At 43.4% G+C, this 21322-nt stretch overlaps 1 protein-coding gene across 11 annotated transcripts in view; it reads left to right on the plus strand.

Annotated features, from left to right (window-relative positions):
* LOC118385374 (F-BAR domain only protein 2) overlaps window positions 1–21322 on the plus strand; it is a 99323-nt gene that overhangs the window by 19031 nt on the left and 58970 nt on the right. For all 11 annotated transcript variants that reach the window (XM_052521300.1, XM_052521302.1, XM_052521303.1 and 8 more), the window contains exons 2-6: window positions 6381–6472; window positions 11312–11386; window positions 11769–11910; window positions 13185–13337; window positions 13744–13848. In XM_052521300.1, the coding sequence (XP_052377260.1) occupies window positions 6381–6472; window positions 11312–11386; window positions 11769–11910; window positions 13185–13337; window positions 13744–13848 (567 nt within the window). The remainder of the gene's footprint in view (window positions 1–6380; window positions 6473–11311; window positions 11387–11768; window positions 11911–13184; window positions 13338–13743; window positions 13849–21322) is intronic.

Here is a 21322-nt window from a genome sequence, read left to right on the forward strand (position 1 = left end):
CTTAAGTACTTTACACCACTGTGCATACCTAAAAGATGATGCAGCTACCACCATGCTTGAAAATATGAACAGTGGTACTCAGTGATATGTTGGGTTGGATTTGCCCTCAACATAACTCTTTGTATTCAGGGTGTGAAGTTAATTTCTTTGCCATATTATTTGCAGTTTTACTTTAGTGCCTTATTGCAAATAGGGTGCATGTTTTGTCATGTTTTTATTCTCTACATGCTTCCTTCTTTTGACTCGATTATTTCGGTTTTTATTGTGGCATTACTACAATGTTGTTGTTCCATCTTCAGTTCTCTCCTATCACAACCATTACACTCTAACTGTCACAATTGGCTATTGTGAAATCCCTGAGCAGTTTCCTTCCTCTCCAGCAACTGAATTGGGAAGGACACCTGTATCTTTGTAGTGACTGGGTGTTGATACACCATCCAAATTGTAAACAATAACTTCACCATGCTCAAAGGGATTTTCAATGTCTGTTTTTTTTACCCCATCTACCAATAGGTGCCCTTCTTTGAGAGGCATTCTAAAACCTCCCAGGTCTTTGTGGTTGAATCTGTATTTTAAATGTACTGCTCGACTGCAGAACCTTACAGATTATTGGATGTGTGGGGTACAGAGATTAGGAAGTCATTCAAACATCATGTTAAACACTTATTGAGTCCATGCAACTTATTATGTGACTTGTTAAGCACGTTTTTACTCCTGAACTTAGACTGACCGTAACAAAGGGGTTGAATACTTATTGACTCAAGATTTTTTCAAATTTTTTATTAATTTGTACAAATTGTCTTATTTAAGATTCTCTTTGAAGAGGTAAGCTTTCAGCTGTTTTCAGAAGATGGCAGAGACTCTGCTGTCCTAGCATCAGAGGGTTGTTCTAAGTTCACAACAATGCTTAAACCACATCAGAAGACCACTTTTGAGGTCTGGGAGAAATATACTGCATTTTAATTTTAGCGTGTAGCTACCCTTTAATGCAAGTGTGCACCAGCCGGAGACTGTTGTTTGGTTAGTGATGTTTCTGTAGCGCTCATGTGATTGCAGAGTTTGCAAAACAAATGGCCATTGGATAGATGCTAATAATCATGATGCCATTTTGCCAGGTAGGCATAAGCTACTTTGTAGTCAACATGGACCTCAAATCTTGAGTGGACAAGTGACAGTGACCGCATGGAATTGAAATTGACAGGTGAGAGAAGGGGGCAAAATAGAAAATCTCAGTTTAGGAGAAATTAGTAGCCCTGTGCCATCGCCGCGACAACCAGATGCTCTCGGGCCATGAGAGAACACAAATGATGAGAGATCAGCTGGAGTAGCATTGTTCTCATGGGGTAATCCATGTCTCCATCAGAAAGTCTAGGGACTTTAAGGTGACAAAGGCTGAGATGAGCTCATCCTTGTTGACCACTGATTGGCAGTTCCAAAGGCTGCAGGAGACTAGGAAGTCCACATGCGTTGTGTGCGCTGGGATGAGTTTGCTCATTTCTGCCCTCTGCTGGACAGCCCTAGGCTCTGCAACAGGATAGCCCTTTGCTGCAGGAGGATATTGCCTCTAAGACCTGATATTAGGCCAGTTTTGTGTTTGACCTCCATAAACTATGGATTTCACATGACTGGGCATGGGATGCAGCCATGGGTGGGCCACCCACTGGGGAGCCAGGCCCAGCCAATCAGAATGAATTTTTTTCTTCACACAAAAGGGCTTTTTTCTTTACAGACAGAAATACTCCTCAGCATCAGCACAACCATCCCCCACACCCCACCCCCAGATGATCCAGCAGGTGAAGAAGTCCGATGTGGAGGTCCTGGGCTGGCGTAGTTACACGTGTCTGCGATTGTGAGGCCGGTAGGACGTACTGCCAAATTCTCTAAAATGACGATGGAGGCAGCTTATGGTAGAGAAATTAACATTAAGGTCAATAAAAGATCATGCTGTTTTATTTTGCGTGTATTTTACCCCCCTTTTCTCCCCAATTTCGTGATATGCAATTAAGATCATGTCTCATCGCTGCAACTCCTCAACAGGCTCGGGAGAGGCAAAGGTCGAGTCATACGACCCCAGAAACATGACCCGCCAAACTATGCTCCTTAACATCCGCCCGCTTAACCCGGAAGCCAGCTGCACCAATTTGTCGGAGGCGACCTCCCGACCCACCACAAGGAGTTGCTAGAGCGCGTTGAGCCAAGTAAAGCCCCCCCTCCCCAGTCAAACCCTCCCCTATCCCGGACGACGCTGGGCCAATCGTGTGGCGCCATATGGGGCCAGTTGTGACAGAGCCTCGGATCGAGCCCAGGTCTCTAATGACGCCTCATGCACTGCGATGCAGTGCCTTAGACCACTACTGCGCCACTCGGGAGGATCCCATGATCACATGCTGTTTAATCAGCTTCTTGATATGCCACACCTGTCATGTAGATGGATTATCTTGGAAAAGGAGAAATGCTCATTTAACAGGGATGTAAACAAATTTGTGCAAAACATTTGGGAGAAATAAGCTTTTAATGTGTATGAAACATTTCTGGGATTTAAAAAAAATTCAGTTCATGAAACCTGGGACCAACACTTTACATGTTGCCTTAATATTTTTGTTCAGTGTATTTATAATGCTGACCTACCCAGTGCTCTTTCTCCCTGTCGGTTTGGTATTTGAGGTACATTAGCAGTGTTACTTTGTCAGCCCTATTGTCTCCTCTGCTGTGAATAGAGTTAATGATTCAGCTGTATTGTGAAAGAGCTGGCCTTATTCAACTACTTAATGCTTAAAACAAAGGCCGAGATAAAAACGGTTCAAAAGTAGTGTTTCTTTTAAAACTGCATTTCCAGAGCAAGTTAACCATGAATAATACATTGGCACCTTTTAAAACCGTGGCTCCCCTAGCTTATGGGGAACACTTAAATAGGGGACACCTATTTGAAATGGCAGGCGGTTAAAATCAGCTGTATCAATTAGCCACATCCCTTAGAGCTCAGCCAATTGAAATAAGGAAATGATTAAACAGAAACACTTTGCTGTCGAGGTTTGAGATGGTGGATAAGTTATCTTATAACTGTTGAAGGTTTGTAAGTGACCGAATGAATAAATAGGCTACATAGACAAAACACAACTTGCTCTTCAATAAATAATTGGAAGAAATACCTCCAGTGTGTGTGTATGATCAAACCAGAATGTCATACACGCTTCCCCACGTGTATGAAATGTAATATCTAGCAAAGGACTTCTGCAGGCTCTAGTTTTGTCGCACTTGGACTACTGTTCAGTCGTGTGGGTTAGGTACCACAAGGAGGGACCTCCAAAATGACAATTGGCTCAGGACAGGGCTGCACGGCTGGCCCTTAAATGTACACAGAGAGCTAACGTTAATAATATGAATGTCAATCTCTCCTGGCTCAAGGTGGAAGAGCGATCGACTTCATCACTACTTGTTTTTGTAAGAAGTGTTGACATGCTGAATGGACCAAGCTGTCTTTTTAAACTACTAGTAAACAGCTCAGACACCCATGCATACCCCAAAAGACATCCCGCCAAAGGTGTCTTCACAGTCCCAAGTCAAGAACAGACTATGGGAGGCGCACAGTTCTTTGTAGAGCCGTGGTTACATGGAACTCTATTCTACATCCGGTAACTGATGCAAGCAGTAGAATCAGATTTTTTTAAACTGATAAAAATTCAGCTTGTGGAACAGTGGGGAGAGACACACGCATAAGACACGCAACTCCACACATACGTACACATGGATTTTGTATTGTAGATACAGTGGGGCAAAAAAGTATTTAGTCGGCCACCAATTGTGCAAGTTCTCCCATTTAAAAAGATGAGAGGCCTGTAATTGTCATCATAGGTACACTTCAACTATGACAGACAAAATGAGAAGGAAAAAAATCCAGAATCACATTGTAGGATTTTAAATTTATTTATTTGCAAATTATGGTGGAAAATAAGTATTTGGTCAATAACAAAAGTTTATATCAGATGACAGAGGTCAAATGTTTTCTGTAAGTCTTCACAAGCTTTTCACACACTGTTGCTGGTATTCTGGCCCATTCTTCCATGCAGATCTCCTCTAGAGCAGTGGTGTTTTGGGGCTGTTGCTGGGCAACATGGACTTTCAACTCCCTCCAAAGATTTTCTATGGGGTTGAGATCTGGAGACTGGCTAGGTCACTCCAGGACCTTGAAATGCTTCTTACGAAGCCACTCCGTTGCCCGGGCAGTGTGTTTGGGATCATTGTCATGCTGAAAGATCCAGCCACGTTTCATCTTCAATGCCCTTGCTGATGGAAGGAGGTTTTCACTCAAAATCTCACGATACATGGCCCCATTCATTTTTTCCTTTACACGGATCAGTCGCCCTGGTCCCTTTGCAGAAAAACAGCCCCAAAGCATGATGTTTCCACCCCCATGGTTCACAGTAGGTATGGTGTTCTTTGGATGCAACTCAACATTCTTTGTCCTCCAAACACGACGAGTTGAATTTTTACCAAAAAGTTATATTTTGGTTTCATCTGACCATATGACATTCTTCCAATCTTCTTCTGGATCATCCAAATGCTCTCTAGCAAACCTTAGACGGGCCTGGACATGTACTGGCTTAAGCAGGGGGACACGTCTGGCACTGCAGGATTTGAGTCCCTGGCGGCGTAGTGTGTTACTCATGGTAGGCTTTGTTACTTTGGTCCCAGCTCTCTGCAGGTCATTCACTAGGTCCCCCCGTGTGGTTCTGGGATTTTTGCTCACCGTTCTTGTGATCATTTTGACCCCACGGGGTGAGATCTTGCGTGGAGCCCCAGATCGAGAGAGATTATCAGTGGTCTTGTATGTCTTCCATTTCCTAATAATTGCTCCCACAGTTGATTTCTTCAAACCAAGCTGCTTACCTATTGCAGATTCAGTCTTCCCAGCCTTGTGCAGGTCTACAATTTTGTTTCTGGTGTCCTTTGAAAGCTCTTTGGTCTTGGCCATAGTGGAGTGTGACTGTTTGAGGTTGTGGACAGGTGTTTTTTATACTGATAACAAGTTCAAACAGGTGCCATTAATAAAGGTAACGAGTGGAGGACAGAGGAGCCTCTTAAAGAAGAAGTTACAGGTCTGTGAGAGCCAGAAATCTTGCTTGTTTGTTGGTGACCAAATACTTATTTTCCACCATAATTTGCAAATAAATTCATTAAAAATCCTACAATGTGATTTTCTGTGTACCTATGATGAACATTTACAGGCCTCATCTTTTTAAGTGGGAGAACTTGCACAATTGGTGGCTGACTAAATACTTTTTTGAGTAGTGGCCTGAGGGAACACACTTACTGTGCTGTGAAAAGTGTTATGTGATGTAATATTTTAAATTGTATATAACTGCCTTAATGTTGCTGGACCCCAGGAACAGTAGTTCCTGGTAGTTACAATTCTCCAGCCCCATCCCTCAGCTATTTACCAAAACAGAGGCGGGGTGGTCGCTTTCTTATTATTTGAACTACAGATCAACATTTTTAAACTAGCCAAACAGACAGTTTTACACATGTCCACGGCATATGAATTATTGAGTGGTGGTGTTTAGGGCTGGCACAATTACTGTGTAACCGACGGTTACAGATGAAGGCCGTCGTGAAAATAAAATAACCGTTAGTTAAAAAATAATATATATATATTATTTTTTAACTAACAGTTGACTGAAGATGGATGTTTCTGCGGTACATGGACTCTTAACATGATGAGACTTTGTTGCTCCTTGCTGAAACATAGAAAGGTGCAAGCAAGGTGCAGTTATTACAAAAACCGTGGCCATTTGCCTGGCCAGTTACCAGCATCCAAAATTCCATGACCGTCACAGCCCTAGTGATGCATTTTTTATGCATTTTTAAATCCCCGTGGTGCAACTGGACACCCTTCTCCAGAGTAGTGATGGTTACTGACACACAAACAAACACTGTCGTCCACTGTCACAGATGGGGCCACTATCGACACAGTCTGACTGTTGAAGACCTATCGTCAACCTGCTCCATCAACGTTATTCGGAACATGCTTAATGTATGGGGATTGTAGAAATGTTTTAGGCAGCATAGAATCGTACAGGGACCGTTAGAAGTATTCTAGGGACCATAGAACTGGGAGCATAGGGAGCATAGTAGAACCTGAACACTATGGCCAGGATGACTATGGTGGACCAATCAAGGCTGCTGAGGATGCAGCTGACAGCCATGCAGACCATGAGAATGCTGATAGTGGAGAATGCCAGCGCGGTAAAGCATGGAGGAAATGCTTAACTCAAAGTCAAGGGAACACTATAGAGTGTTTGATGTTCTCAGTGGATATAGGCTTACTGCCTACTGGTATTTCAGTTTACTAACCATCTGTTTGTTGTTGTTTTTTACCCCAGGGCGAAAAAAACAATGGATTTGATGTTCTCTACCATAACATGAAACATGGCCAAATCTCCTCCAAGGAACTTACTGATTTCATCAGAGAAAGGTACGTTGTTGGTTAGCCTGGTTCCACATCTGTTTTATGCTATGTCATGTGCTAACGATGGTTGTAACCAGGCTATGGGGTTTTCTTAGTTAAACTTCCACTCACTCTCATTTTGAGCCTTTTAACCCAATGTTGTTCTTCTCATCACAGAGGTGAATTTGAATCTCGAGGCTTACTTTCAAAGTTACTCAGCCCTCTTTTTCTAGTTTACCTTTGAGTTAACCATCTGTTAAAACATTTCATGTTCAGTCTGGCTTTCTCTCAGTGCAGGTGTTGTTTTCAGTCTTTCCAGTTCAATGGTTATGCAAATTAAATGTTGGGGATTTTCTGTTTGACTTGTTATTTGGCATTCGTTCATAGCCTAACCCTAACTTGAGATTCACACGCCTCTCAAGATTTGCACCCATTTGCCATTGACATCGATAGATGATTTATAGACAGAAGTTTCTCAAGACTTTATGGAACCTATTTTCCATTTTTTTTTCCCAACATGCTCACTTTTTCATTAGTACGGTAACCAAATTACATTCTCAAGTTAATCAATCACTTAAAGTAGGTTAAAATAATTGTGAGACTAGGGCTTGACAACCTATTTGCTGTAGAGGGAACCAGTGTTGTAATTAATCAATTACTTGACTTATACACTGAGTGGGAAAAACATTAAGAACACCTGCTCTTTCCATGACATAGATTGGCCAGGTGAAAGATATGATCCCTTATTGATGTCACTTGTTAAATCCACTGCAATCAGGGTAGATGAAGGGAAGGAGACCGGTTAAATAATGATTTTTAGGACTTGAGACATGGATTGTGTATGTGTGCCATTCAGAGGGTGAACAAGACAAAATAGAAAGTGCCTTTGAACGGGGTATGGTAGTAGGTGCCAGGCGCACCGGTTAGTGTGTGTCAAGAACTGCAACTCTTCTGGTTTAGTTCTTCACGCTGAACTGTTTCCTGTGTGTATCAAGAATGATCCATAGATTAGGTCCTAATTAATTTATTTCAATTGACTGATTTCCTCATATGAACTGTAACAGTAAAATCATTGCATGTTGTGTGTTATATTTTTGTTCAGTATAACTTATAACCATGCATTTAGCAGCACCACATTTCCCCCTAAGCCTGTCACCGCTGCTGAAAAACATCCTAGGGGAAGCACTGGTTCCCTAATGATGAAAGGGTGGCATGAGTGAAAAAGTGATGATCACATTTCTGTGTGGGCCAGCCTGGCCTGAAGGTAAGCATTCGGAATTCCTGTAGAATTTGATGGAATTCCACCATCAAACATTTTAGAAGATGATGTTATAAATATAGAGCTCAGACACAATGCAAGACATCTCAAGGTGTGAGAGGAATTGGCAAGGAAGGTAGGATTAAGGTCTTGTTATGGTTTAGACACTATAGTTATGCAGTCCACTAGGCCCGTGTTTTACACTGTATGGTGTGGCCTAAATAGGCCTAAGCCGGTGTGAATGGGCTACACCGCAGACACCTTCCACAGCAAATTCTCTGTGTTGAGTAGAGCTAAAGGGGACTGTAATGGGTGGTATGAAATGCTGCAATATTCATCTACTTTCTCCACAGATGTTTGTACTCACCAAAATGCATTGAGTATACCAAACATTAGGAAATACCAAATTCTCTAAAATGACGTTGGAGGCGGCTTGTGGTAACAATCATTCTCTGCCAACAGCTCTGGTGGACATTCCTGCAGTCAGCATGCCAGTTGCACGCTCCCTCAAAACTTGAGACATCTGACAAAACTGCAAATTTTAGAGTGGCCTTTTATTGCCCCCCCGGCGCAAGGTGCACCTGTGTAATGATCATGCTGTTTACTCAGCTTCTTGATATGCCACACCTGTCAGGGATGTAGACAAATTTGTGCACAACATTTGAGCGAAATACGCTTTTTGTGCATTATGGAACATTTCGGGGATCTTTTATTTCAGCTCATGAAACATGGGACAAACACTTTACATGTTGCATTTATCTTATTGTTCAGTGTAGCTCTCTAAGGTCTGCAGTGAGTGACATGATGAGGAAAACTGCTGATGCACTACCCAATTTTGAAATTGCACCTTGTGCATTCCATCTATAATACTTTCAAGAGTAAGTTGAAAACATGACCTGAGCTCCTTAACAAACAAAAAATATATTTGTTTGCCTTTGTTCATGTCCCTCTAACTCGCCGCACCCCAAACTGGTTAGCATAGCTCTAGTCCAACAAAAAATAATTGCTCTAAATATTAGCTAGCTGGCTAGAATTTACAAGACCAGCAAACACGTTCCTCACACGCTATGAACACATTTCCTCCAAAACTATAATGAAAAGGCGCCTCGCTCCAAAAACACGTTTTCTGGAGGCGTGTGGTCCGATTGATGACGTCGCCCAATTTATGCACTTTCCGAAAGCCTGATTGCGTCCAGACTGAGGAGAAATCCACACACAATGCATCCCTGGCCACCCCCTGAGGTGCTCAGCCGGACCTGAACACAATCAGACCGCAATGCGATTTTTGTGCGTCTTGATCCGTCTTTTCAATACGATATTCATATTCTGATAGCAGAAGTCACATGCAAGTGTCAAGTGTAGACACTGCCTGTGGTGTAGACGGGTAGTTTACTAGCCTACATCTGATGATTAGGCCTATGCTATATCTTTACTCCTCTGTGAAACTGAAACTCATCTTGCACACTTACCTACCCATCAGAATCATTCTTCTCATGTAACTGGATCTGGGTTTTCTGAGACCGTTCCCTTGAGGAAGTCTCTCATATCTCAGAAACACTGCACTGTGACTCCCTCTGGTGGCCAGAAACAAACATGCACCTACAGTACTGTATTGTGTAAAGTGATCGCCTGCTGTTATGACTGTGGCCTGTTTCCCAGGCCTCTCAAACACACAACCACTATTCGTCCTGCAGGGAGTTGTTAACTTGTATCTATCTATAAACGGAGTATACAAACATTAAAGACGACTTCCTAATATTGAGTTGCACCCCACCCACCCCCCCTTTTGCCATCAGAACAGCCTTAATTCTGCTGGCCTATGTTGACTCCAAAGCTTCATACAGTTGTCATGTTGGCTGGATATCCTTTGGGTGGTGGACCATTCTTGATACACACGGGAAACTGTTGAGTGTGAAAAAGTTAGCAGCGTTGCAGTTCTTGACACAAGCCGGTGCACCTGGCACCTACTACCATTCCCCGTTCAAAAGCACTTAAATATTTTGTCTTGCCCATACAACGTTTGAATGGCACACATGCACAATCCATGTCTCAAGGCTTAAAAATCCTTCTTTAACCTGTCTCCTCCTTCATCTATGATCCCTTATTGATGTCTCCAAGTGACATCAATAAGGGATCATAGGATTCGCCTGGTTAGTCTACGTCAATGAAAGAGCAGGTGTCTTTAATGTTTTGTACAATCAATGTTTAAGTCAAAGATAAATAGATTTCAGTGAGGTTTGGTCAGTAACTTTGAGTGTTTTAGTTTGGAGTGGAGGGGTGCAGGCAGGTCTGTGTGAGTCAAAGGCGCTGCACGGTCAATCCGACGTCTGCATTGGCCGTGCAAGAATTTATGGTGATGTGGCCTCTGCAGAAGACCGGTCATTCATACTTCTTGCACTTTGCGGAGCAGCGCAGAGCTGTTGTGAAGGAAGTTGCCAAGGAAGTGAGTTTGTGTTTATACAGGACCTCCCGCCCTCCACCTACCATCAACCAATCATGTCAATGCAGAGTTATATGGAGCCCTCCGCATTGTTACAAAATTTGAGAGGCGCATGGCGATGCGGTACAGAGCTCAATTTGGCCACTACGTGCCTCCGGTGGCTCCATCACACCATCCATACGGAGCCTCCGACCACAATTTTGGATCAAGCATAAATTAGCTTTTCGGAGGGGAGAATTGTCTTGGCCCAGAGAGTATTTACACACCTGGAGTGTGTTTATTGTCTGTGGAGTCATGTCTTTTTCTGTGTGTCTTTGTGAGAGCCTTGATTTGGGAACTGGGGCTATTTTATTATTGACCAACCATGGTAACCTGTCAAGAATAAATTCTATAAACCTTCGTTTGGTTGCGTTTCCGTGCATCTAGGCTAAGTTACACTAATATCTGTTAGTGAAGGTAGGTTCTGTCTTTGTGCGTGCCGTGCGAATGCGTGCTTGCCCCCGCTCCCCCTGCCTGACCCTCTTCTCCTCCCGTGCTGACGTGACTGCAGTGGGAGGCTTAGTAAATGACACATGCATAATTCAGGCCTCCACTAAACCAACGTTTTAAGTTTTTACTTCTGTCACTTCCATGCAGGAGAAATGGGGGATGATGAGGGAGGAATAAAGGGGAGGGATGGGCAATTCTTTCCTTTCTGTGCTTCGATATGACACTAGATGGGAGTCTGTGACGAGCAGCTCTCGCTACTAGATGAGCCATACTTAGTCAAAGCAAAGCCCAAGCAACACTCAACTTTGTGCCTGCAGTCAAACATATATGTTACGTGTGTGTGTGTGTTTTGTGGGAGTGGAGTTGTCTTATGCTTTGACTTACATGTACAGTACTTGTAATCACTCAATTAAAACTCATTACAACTGGTAGAGGTTTTGAGGGCTTTTAATAGCGTGTTGTTGGATTTATATTGGTTGAACTTATTCAGAAGAGACTGAGGATGAATCCCAAATAGCAGCCTGTTTCCTATGCAGTGGACTGCTTTTGACTAGGGGCCCATAGGGTCAAAAGTAGTGCACTATATAGGGAATCCATTTGGAATGCATACTGAGTGATGTTACTGATTCAGTAGGTAAAAATTACGAAGGTAATGACGTGATGTGTTTTGTCCCTCTAGGGCTACCATAGAAGAGGTCTATGCCAGGTCAATGACCAAACTTGCCAAGTCAGCTGGCAACTTCTCTCAGCTTGGGTAAGACACACACACACACACACATTTTCTTCTTCTATCCTCGTGAGGACCTAAAATAGATTTCCATTCAAAATCCTATTTTCCCGGACCTGTAACCCAAACCCTAAACCTAACTCCTACACCTTACCTCTTACCTTAATTCTAACCCTAACCCCAAAGCTTGAAATAGTCTTTATCCTCACGGGGACGTGTGAAATGTCCTCGCAAGGGACAATTTTCCTTGTTTTTACTATCCTGGTGGGGACTTTGGGGAAGAGCGTTGAGTTTGTGTTCCCTATCAACCCTCCCTATTTAAAGATAACAAAGTCGTCCCTGAATGCGCCACTGAACATACTCCAGTTAATAAAGTGTGTGTGCCTGCGTGCCCATGTGTGTCCTGCAGGACATTTGCCCCGGTGTGGGATGTGTTTAAGATGTCCACAGAGAAGCTGGCCAGCTGCCACCTGGAGCTAGTGAGGAAGCTACAGGAGCTTATCAAAGATGTGCAGAAGTATGTGGACGACCAGGCCAAGGTCCACAAAAAGGTATGGCATGGAAAACTGCACACAACAACACACTAATAATATGCCATTGAGCAAATGCTTTTATCCAAAGCAACTTAGTCGTACGTGTATACATTTTGAATGTATGGTTGGCTCCGGGAATCGAACCCACTATCCTGGCATTGCAAACGCCAAAGCCATGCTCTACCAACTGAGCTATAGAGCACCACTGCTTTGTACCTTTAGGCATCAGCTAGTCTGTCCTTTTGTATGTCTGTGTGTCCGTACTGTTTGTCCACGTTGGCTGCTGCTGGGGACAAACCTATGTTCACCCTCAAGATCAATAAAGTTGATTCCTTTCAGTCACCAATATGAGGAAGAGTTTTAGTAGAGTGATTCTACAGATTCTGGAGAGAATGCGTGTGTTCTGTCTGGGATTCACTGTCCTGCCTGCAGTAGCCACACTGTGTAGCTGTTGAGCTTGATCCGTCTTCCCTCCCTGCTTGTGGATCTGACCCATCTTCCAGTTAACGTGTAATGTGTTTACCCGTTCTGAGTTCTATTGGCTTTATTGATTCTGTTATAGAAAATGGCCCATCCTGAATGATCTCACCCCTGATCAGCTTGCAGACATGATGTCACTACTCTAGAGGAGCCTCCTAAAGTAACCATGAGGTTCTGCTTGTGATTAATCATTTCATTTCTCTAGAGAGTAACAAAGCAGGGGCTCTGTTTGATCAGTCTTTTAGCCTGCCAAAGTCTGCTGATCAGTAGTAGCTAGGCTAGTTGTTGCTGTCGTGCCAGGGCTGTGCTTTGAAGCTTGCATTTTAGACGCCTCTCTCCCTGCTCGATTTAGACTCGGAGCGCACAGGAGGTTGGTAGCACCTTAATTGGGGAGGGCGGGCTCGTGGTAATGGCTGGAGCGGACTAGGTGGAATGGTATCAAAGGCATCAAACGCATGGTTCAATGACATTCCATTCGCTCCGTTCCAGACATTATGATGAGCCGTCCTTCCCTCTGCAGCCTCCAATGTCGGAGCGTCGTCTCATGCATGAGTCAGGTCCCAGTCGAACGAGCGAAAACAGGGACTGTGAATTAGCGGCGGAGATGTGTTTTGTGCTTTCAGCATGACAAAAATGTTGTCACACACACAGCGCCTATCTCTCTCCCTCTCTTCATGCGAATGTGGTTTTAACCAATCTCTTCTATTTTAATTATCTTTGTTGCCGTTAAGGCGGTTTCAAAAAATTGGCTTTTCAAACTATACTAACGTGATTGTTTTAATGGTTGTTGTCTCCTCTCCTGCCTTGTTCAGACGAAGGAGGAGGTGGCATCCACTAATGGGGCAGTACAGACCATCCAGACAACCGGGGTGGCCTTACAGAAGTCCAAAGAGAACTACAACGCCAAAACTGTGGATCAGGAGAGACTCCGCAAGGAGGGAGCCACACAGAGAGAAGTGGACAAGGTACACTAGACTTCAGTACACTAGACCAAACTACTATAAGAGAGAGCCACACAGAGCAATGTGGACAAGGTGGGAATGTGGGAAATCACAGGTAGACAACCAAAGACAATAAGTGTGCAGCTGTAGATTCCCAATACCTCCTATCACTAGCCCATTCTCTGTCTCCATTTCCATACCCAAGTCTGTCATTATGTACATACGTAATAGTAAAGCCAGAAGAACTGTTTACTGCCACAATCTGTTTCTGAATCACATACTGTGGTTGGTTGTTGTGAGTAGTAGTTTGGTGTCTCTGGTCTGGCGAGATCTGTTGCTTCATAGAGCACTGTGCGACTCTAATGCTGATGGTGACACATGAGAACAGATGGCCATTTTCCTGTTGTCTGTCTCTCTCTGTTCTCTGCAGGCGGGAGTGAAGGCCAAGAAAGCCACAGAAGCCTACAAGGGCCTTGTGGAGAAATACGCCACAGCCAAGTCCGAGTTTGAACAGAAGATGGCTGAAACTGCGCAGGTGTGGGTTTGTGTGATTTGGTTATTCCGTGCACTTTCTAGTACCACAGTAGAATGTGGTTGTGTGTTTCTTGTTTTTGTGTGTGGTGTACTGTACTCTTATGTGCTTTGTGTGTGTGTGTGTGTGTGTGTGTGTGTGTGTGTGTGTGTGTGTGTGTGTGTGTGTGTGTGTGTGTGTGTGTGTGTGTGTGTGTGTGTGTGTGTGTGTGTGTGTGTGTGTGTGTGTGTGTGTGTGTGTGTGTGTGTGTGTGTGTGTCCACCACTCAGTATTCCGTGCTGTGTGTGTTCTGCGTTCCATGCCTTTATCATCTCCAGCTTGTTTTTTCCTCCCTAACGGAATCATTGTGGAAAACTCTGATTGGAACCATCTGAACGGCTGATTAGATCAACTCTAAATTAAAATCAGATCAACAGAATTTGGCCCTCCATATCCTCCTGCACCGCAGCGAGACACACGGCCAAACTGGTTTGAGTTAGGGGATCGTTTCTGTTTCCCCCCCAGAGAAAACAGCAGGACAGCTCTGCTTCCTTAGATCACAGTCGACAGCTCATCTCAAATTCAACACATGTGCACATGACTTATAAACACGGCGCGGGCGCACGTGTTCTGTGACGTCACTTGCGTGTGTGTGTTTCGAGTTTGTGTCTCTTATCTGTCTGTCTGAGTGTAGGCTGAAGTGAATACTGGGGTTTATGCATGTGTGCTCGCCTGTGAATGTACTCTGTGTGTCGTGCATTTTTATGTACACACTAAATGTGGTAGTGTTTGCTCGAGCAATCATGGATGTTTGTGTGTGAAAGAATATGAGATTGCCTATATCCATGCTCGTGCACATTTTACGAGTTTGTGTGTGTGTGTGTCTGCGATGTATGTGTTTATGTGGTCAGGCACGCTCATCTTCCCCTCTTTATCCACCATGTGATTTAGGAGTTTATGATTATTTATAGTCATTCTCCTCAGTTTACCCCAAACTCTCTCCAGCCAGCACTTGATGGGAGTAAACACCAGCGTTTAGACCCCCCCACACACACACACACAGACCGCTCCAAACCCAGAGACCAGAGATGAGCCCAGCTCCTTGTGGCTGGCCCACCCTGGATAATTGGCACCTTGTGCTGCAGGGGGATCTGTGTTGGTGTCCTTTCGTTTCCAGACCACCCAAATAGAGACGACACACACAAGAAGGAAGTGGCCAGGGCACAAAGAGGAAGTCTTTAGGGAAATGTATACATGTGTTTTTATCAATCCAAGACACACGGTGCACATGTTCTGTTGTACACACACATTGGGCTCTTTTGAATTCCTCTTTTCGTAGACCGTGACAGAGCCCAAAGTCTTGCCTGACCAGGCGAAAGTATTTGTCTTAGTTATGTAGGTTATCTATAAGCTACGCACACCAAGGCACATTGAAGCTATTCCGGTGGCTCGTGGTGATCTAACGCCCTATTAAGACACTTTTATGTTGGTGTTTCCTTATATATATTTTTAACCTTTTATTTAAGCAGGGAGTCATGCTGAGGTTACGGTCCCTTTTGCAGATGAGCCCTGCATCTACACATCAATAGACCACCGTTACACTATTGGCTACGTAGCCTATCTATATACACATCAATTACACAATACATGAAAAGCAAACATGGAAAAAACGAAAAGCAAAACACAATCATATGAAACAAACACATTATTCAGTAAAAAGCCCTCTAACCTCCGCCTGAATTGCTCTAGAGGCACCAACTCCACCAACATTTGGATATCATTCCACATGAGAGGCACAACAAAAAAACTAAAAGCAGATTTACCTAACTCGGTAGAGCTTAAATGGATCCCCAGGTTTAGCCACCCCTGATTCCGGGTCTGGTAACTTATACGTCTGAAGGTTAACAATGTAGTAAGCTATGGCAGAAGTTTATGCAAGAGTACTTTATAGACATTGAGTGTGCAACGCATCAATATACTAGCCTTCAAAGAGGGCCAGTCTGCTTTCTGATAGGTTCAGTACACATCATTGCGTTTTCGATCACCCGTAATTATTATTATTATTACATTTTTTTGTAAATGTAACCTTTATTTAACTAGGCAAGTCAGTTAAGAACAAATTCTTATTTTCAATGACGGCCTAGGAACAGTGGGTTAACTGCCTTGTTCAGGGGCAGAACGACAGATTTGTACCTTGTCAGCTCGGGGGTTTCAACTTGTAACCTTCCGGTTACTAGTCCAACGCTCTAACCTCTAGTGCAATGCGCTATGATAAACTGTGTTAAATGGCTTCAATACAGTAGCAGCTGCATTCATATAGATGATATCGCCATAGTCAATAACCAGAATGAATGTTAAGTGAATTATTTGTTTTCTGCTATTTAACGTAAGACAGGACCGTGTCCTAATAGAATATTTATAAGCGGGGGCACAATTAATGAGGGCACCATCCAAAGTACATATGCACAAATCATCAAACATTTTTGCGTGATTTGGAAAATAACATATACTTGGTTTTACCTACATTGAACTGAAATTGGTAGTTAAATGCTTTCAGGAGGGCTATAAAGGCTGATTGAAGCTCTGACAGAGCCTGGTCAGCTGTGGGGGCATTATCGTGCACTACACTGTCATTTGCATACAGATGAAAGTTTTCTACAGAAAAAACAGACTATCTTTTTTATGTAAATAGTGAAATGAACCTGACCAGGAATCAATCCCTATGGGACACCCTGATTTAACACCACCAGTAAATTCACATGGTTTTCTGTCCTTTAAATACATTCCAGCCACACACAGCCAGGTCCAGGCCAAGTGATGAAAGTAAGTAATGATTGGTCCACGGTGTCAAAGGCTTTAGACAGGTCAATAAAACGGGCCGCACAGTGTTTCTTCTTATGAAACAATTATGAAACAATTAAGAACATTATTTAAGACCAAAGAAGTATCAGAAATTGTTTTATGACCTGGTCTGAAACCTGACTGGTGTACAGTTGTGGCCAAAAGTTTTGAGAATGACACAACTATACATTTTCACAAAGTCGTGCTGCCTCATTTTGTATGATGGCTAATTTGCATATACTCCAGAATGTTATGAAGAGTGATCAGATGAATTGCAATTAATTGCAAAGTCCCTCTGCTATGTAAATGAACTGAATCCCCCAAAAACATTTCCACTGCATTTCAGCCCTGCCAAAAAAGGACCAGCTGGCATCATGTCAGTGATTCTCTCGTTAACACGGGTGTGAGTGTTGACAAGGACAGGGCTGGAGATCACTCTGTCATGCTGATAGAGTTCGAATAACAGACTGGAAGCTTCAAAAGGAGGGTGGTGCTTGGAATCATTGTTCTTCCTCTGTCAACCATGGTTACCTGCAAGGAAACATGTGCCGTCATCATTGCTTTGCACAAATAGGGCTTCACAGGCAAGGATATTAATGCCAGTAAGATTGAACCTAAAATAATTGGATCATCAAGAACTTCAAGGAGAGCGGTTCAAATGTTTTGAAGAAGGCTTCAGGGCGGCCAAGATAGTCCAGCAAGCACCAGGACCGTCTCCTAAATTTGATTTAGCTGCGGGATTGGTGCACAACCAGTACAGAGCTTGCTCATGAATGGCAGCAGGCAGGTGTGAGTGCATCTGAACGCACAGTGAGGCGAAGAATTTTGTAGGATGGCCTGGTGTCAAGAAGGGCAGCAAAGAAGCCACTTCTCTCCAGAAAAAACATCAGGGACAGACTGATATTCTGCAAAAGGTACAGGGATTGGATTGTTGGGGACTGCGGTAAAGTCATTTTCTCTGATGAATCCCCTTTACAATTGTTTAGGGCATCTGGAAAAAAAGCTTGTCCAGAGAAGACAAGGTGAGCGCTACCATCAGTCCTGTGTCATGCCAACAGTAAAGCATCCTGAGACCATTCATGTTTGGGGTTGCTTCTCAGCCAAGGGCGTGGGCTCACTCACAATTTGCCTATGAACACAGCCATGAATAAAGAATGGTATCAACACATCCTCTTAGAGAGCAACTTCTCCCAACCATCCAGGAACAGTTTGGTGACGAACAATGCCTTTTCCAGCATGATGGAGCACCTTGCCATAAGGCAAAAGTGATAACTAAGTGGCTCGGGGAACAAAACATTGATATTTTGGGTCCATGGCCAGGAAACTCCCCAGACCTTAATCCCATTGAGAACTTGTGGTCAATCCTCAAGAGGTGGGTGGCACAAAAAAACACAAATTCTGACAAACTCCAAGCATTGATTATGGAAGAATGGGCTGCCATCAGTCAGGATGTGGCCCAGAAGTTAATTGACAGCATGCCAGGGCAGATTGCAGAGGTCTTGAAAAAGAAGGGTCAACACAGCAAATATTGACTCTTTGCATCAACTTCATGTAAATCACCACATTCTTTTTGGCAGACTCAATAGCCTTTGTTCCTCAAATTATTGCCTCACCTGGTTCACCAACTACTTCTCTGATAGAGTTCAGTGTGTCAAATCGGAGGGCCTGTTGTCCAGACCTCTGGCAGTGTCTATGGGGGTGCCACAGTGTTCAATTCTCGGGCCGACTCTCTTCTCTGTATACATCAATGATGTCGCTCTTGCTGCTGGTGATTCTCTGATCCACCTCTACGCAGACGACACCATTCTGTATACTTCTGGCCCTTCTTTGGACACTGGGTTAACTAACCTCCAGACGAGCTTAACCAACTCTCCTTCCGTAGCCTCCATCTGCTCTTAAATGCAAGTAAAACTAAATGCATGCTCTTCAGCTGATCACTGCCCGCACCTGCCCGCCCGTCCAGCAGCATTACTCTGGACGGTTCTGATTTAGAGTATGTGGATAACTACAAATACCTAAGTGTCTGGTTAGACTGTAAACTCTCCTTCCAGACTCACATTTAGCATCTCCAATCCAAAATTACATCTAGAATCGTCTTCTTATTTCCCAACAAAGCATCCACTCATGCTGCCAAACATACCCTTGTAAAACTGACCATCCGTCCGATCCTCGACTTCTGCGATGTCATTTATAAAATAGCCTCCAACACTCTACTCAACAAATTGGATGCAGTCTATCACAGTGCCATCTGTTTTGTCACCAAAGCCCCATATATTCCCCACCACTGCGACCTGTATGCTCTCGTTGGCTGGCCATCGCTTCATACTCGTCGCCAAACCCACTGGCTCTATGTCATCTACAAGTCTCTGCTAGATAAAGCCCCACCTTATCTCAGCTCACTGGTCACCATAGCAGCACTCACCCGTAGCACGCACTCCAGCAGGTATATCTCACTTGTCACCCCCAAAGCCAATTCCTCCTTTGGCCGCCTCTCCCTCCAGTTCTCTGCTGCCAATGACTGGAACGAACTGCAAAAATCACTGAGGCTGGAGACTCTTTTCAACCTCACTAGCTTTAAGCACCAGCAGTCAGAGCAGCTCACAGATCACTGCACCTGTACATAGCCCATCTGTAAACAGCCCATCCAACTACCTCATCCCCATAATGTATTTATTTATTTTCTTTATTTCTTTATCTTTCTCCTTTGCACCCCAGTATCTCTACTTGCACATTCATCTTCTGCACATCTACCATTCCAGTGTTTAATTGCTATATTGTAATTACTTTGCCACCATGGCCTATTTATTGCCTACCTCCCTTATCTTGCCTCATTTGCACTCACTGTATATAGGCTTATCTTTTTTTTCTACTGTATTCCATGTGTAACTCTGTTGTCGTATGTGTCGAACTGCTGTGGTTTATCTTGGCCAGGTCGCAGTTGTAAATGAGAACTTGTTCTCAACTAGCCTACCTGGTTAAATAAAGGTGTAATAAAATAAATACAAATTTTCAATACAAGCCTTTGACACTTATGAAATGCTTGTAATTATACTTAAGTATTCCATAGTAACATCTGACAAAAATATCTAAAGACACTGAAGCAGCAAACTGTGGAAATGAATATGTATGTCATTCTCAAAACTTTTGGCCACGACTGTACATTTTAGTATATATTTTGTAGTTAAAACCAATCTAATGTTGAGTATTTACCAAGGATTCTATAATTTTTGCCAGGCAAGACAGTTTGGAAATGGGGTGAAAATTATTTAGGTCACGTGTCACCACCTTTCTGAACAGGGGGGTGTATATATACAGTGCCTTGCGAAAGTATTCGCCCCCCTTGAACTTTGCGACATTTATTGGATATTTCAAACTTTTTTAACAAATCAAAAACTGAAAAATTGGGCGTGCAAAATTATTCAGCCCCTTTACTTTCAGTGCAGCAAACTCTCCAGAAGTTCATTGAGGATCTCTGAATGATCCAATGTTGACCTAAATGACTAATGATGATAAATACAATCCACCTGTGTGTAATCAAGTCTCCGTATAAATGCACCTGCACTGTCATAGTCTCAGAGGTCCGTTAAAAGCGCAGAGAGCATCATGAAGAACAAGGAACACACCAGGCAGGTCCGAGATACTGTTGTGAAGAAGTTTAAAGCCGGATTTGGATACAAAAAGATTTCCCAAGCTTTAAACATCCCAAGGAGCACGATAATATTGAAATGGAAGGAGTATCAGACCACTGCAAATCTACCAAGACCTGGCCGTCCCTCTAAACTTTCAGCTCATACAAGGAGAAGACTGATCAGAGATGCAGCCAAGAGGCCCATGATCACTCTGGATGAACTGCAGAGATCTACAGCTGAGGTGGGAGACTCTGTCCATAGGACAACAATCAGTCGTATATTGCACAAATCTGGCCTTTATGGAAGAGTGGCAAGAAGAAAGCCATTTCTTAAAGATATCCATAAAAAGTGCCGTTTAAAGTTTGCCACAAGCCACCTGGGAGACACACCAAACATGTGGAAGAAGGTGCTCTGGTCAGATGAAACCAACATTTAACCTTTTGGCAAAAATGCAAAATGTTATGTTTGGTGTAAAAGCAACACAGTTCATCACCCTGAACACACCATCCCATCACGGTTTGGGCCTGCTTTTCTTCAGCAGGGACAGGGAAGATGGTTAAAATTGATGGGAAGATGGATGGAGCCAAATACAGGACCATTCTGGAAGAAAACCTGATGGAGTCTGCAAAAGACCTGAGACTGGGACGGAGATTTGTCTTCCAACAAGACAATGATCCAAAACATAAAGCAAAATCTACAATGGAATGGTTCAAAAATAAACATATCCAGGTGTTAGAATGGCCAAGTCAAAGTCCAGACCTGAATCCAATTGAGAATCTGTGGAAAGAACTGAAAACTGCTGTTCACAAATGCTCTCCATCCAACCTCACTGAGCTCGAGCTGTTTTGCAAGGAGGAATGGGAAACAATTTCAGTCTCTCGATGTGCAAAACTGATAGAGACATACCCCAAGCGACTTACAGCTGTAATCGCAGCAAAAGGTGGCGCTACAAAGTATTAACTTAAGGGGGCTGAATAATTTTGCACGGCCAATATTTCAGCTTTTGATTTGTTAAAAAAGTTTGAAAT

The sequence above is a fragment of the Oncorhynchus keta genome, chromosome 6 (genome assembly GCF_023373465.1).
Source record: "Oncorhynchus keta strain PuntledgeMale-10-30-2019 chromosome 6, Oket_V2, whole genome shotgun sequence".
Taxonomy (NCBI): Eukaryota; Metazoa; Chordata; class Actinopteri; order Salmoniformes; family Salmonidae; genus Oncorhynchus; species Oncorhynchus keta.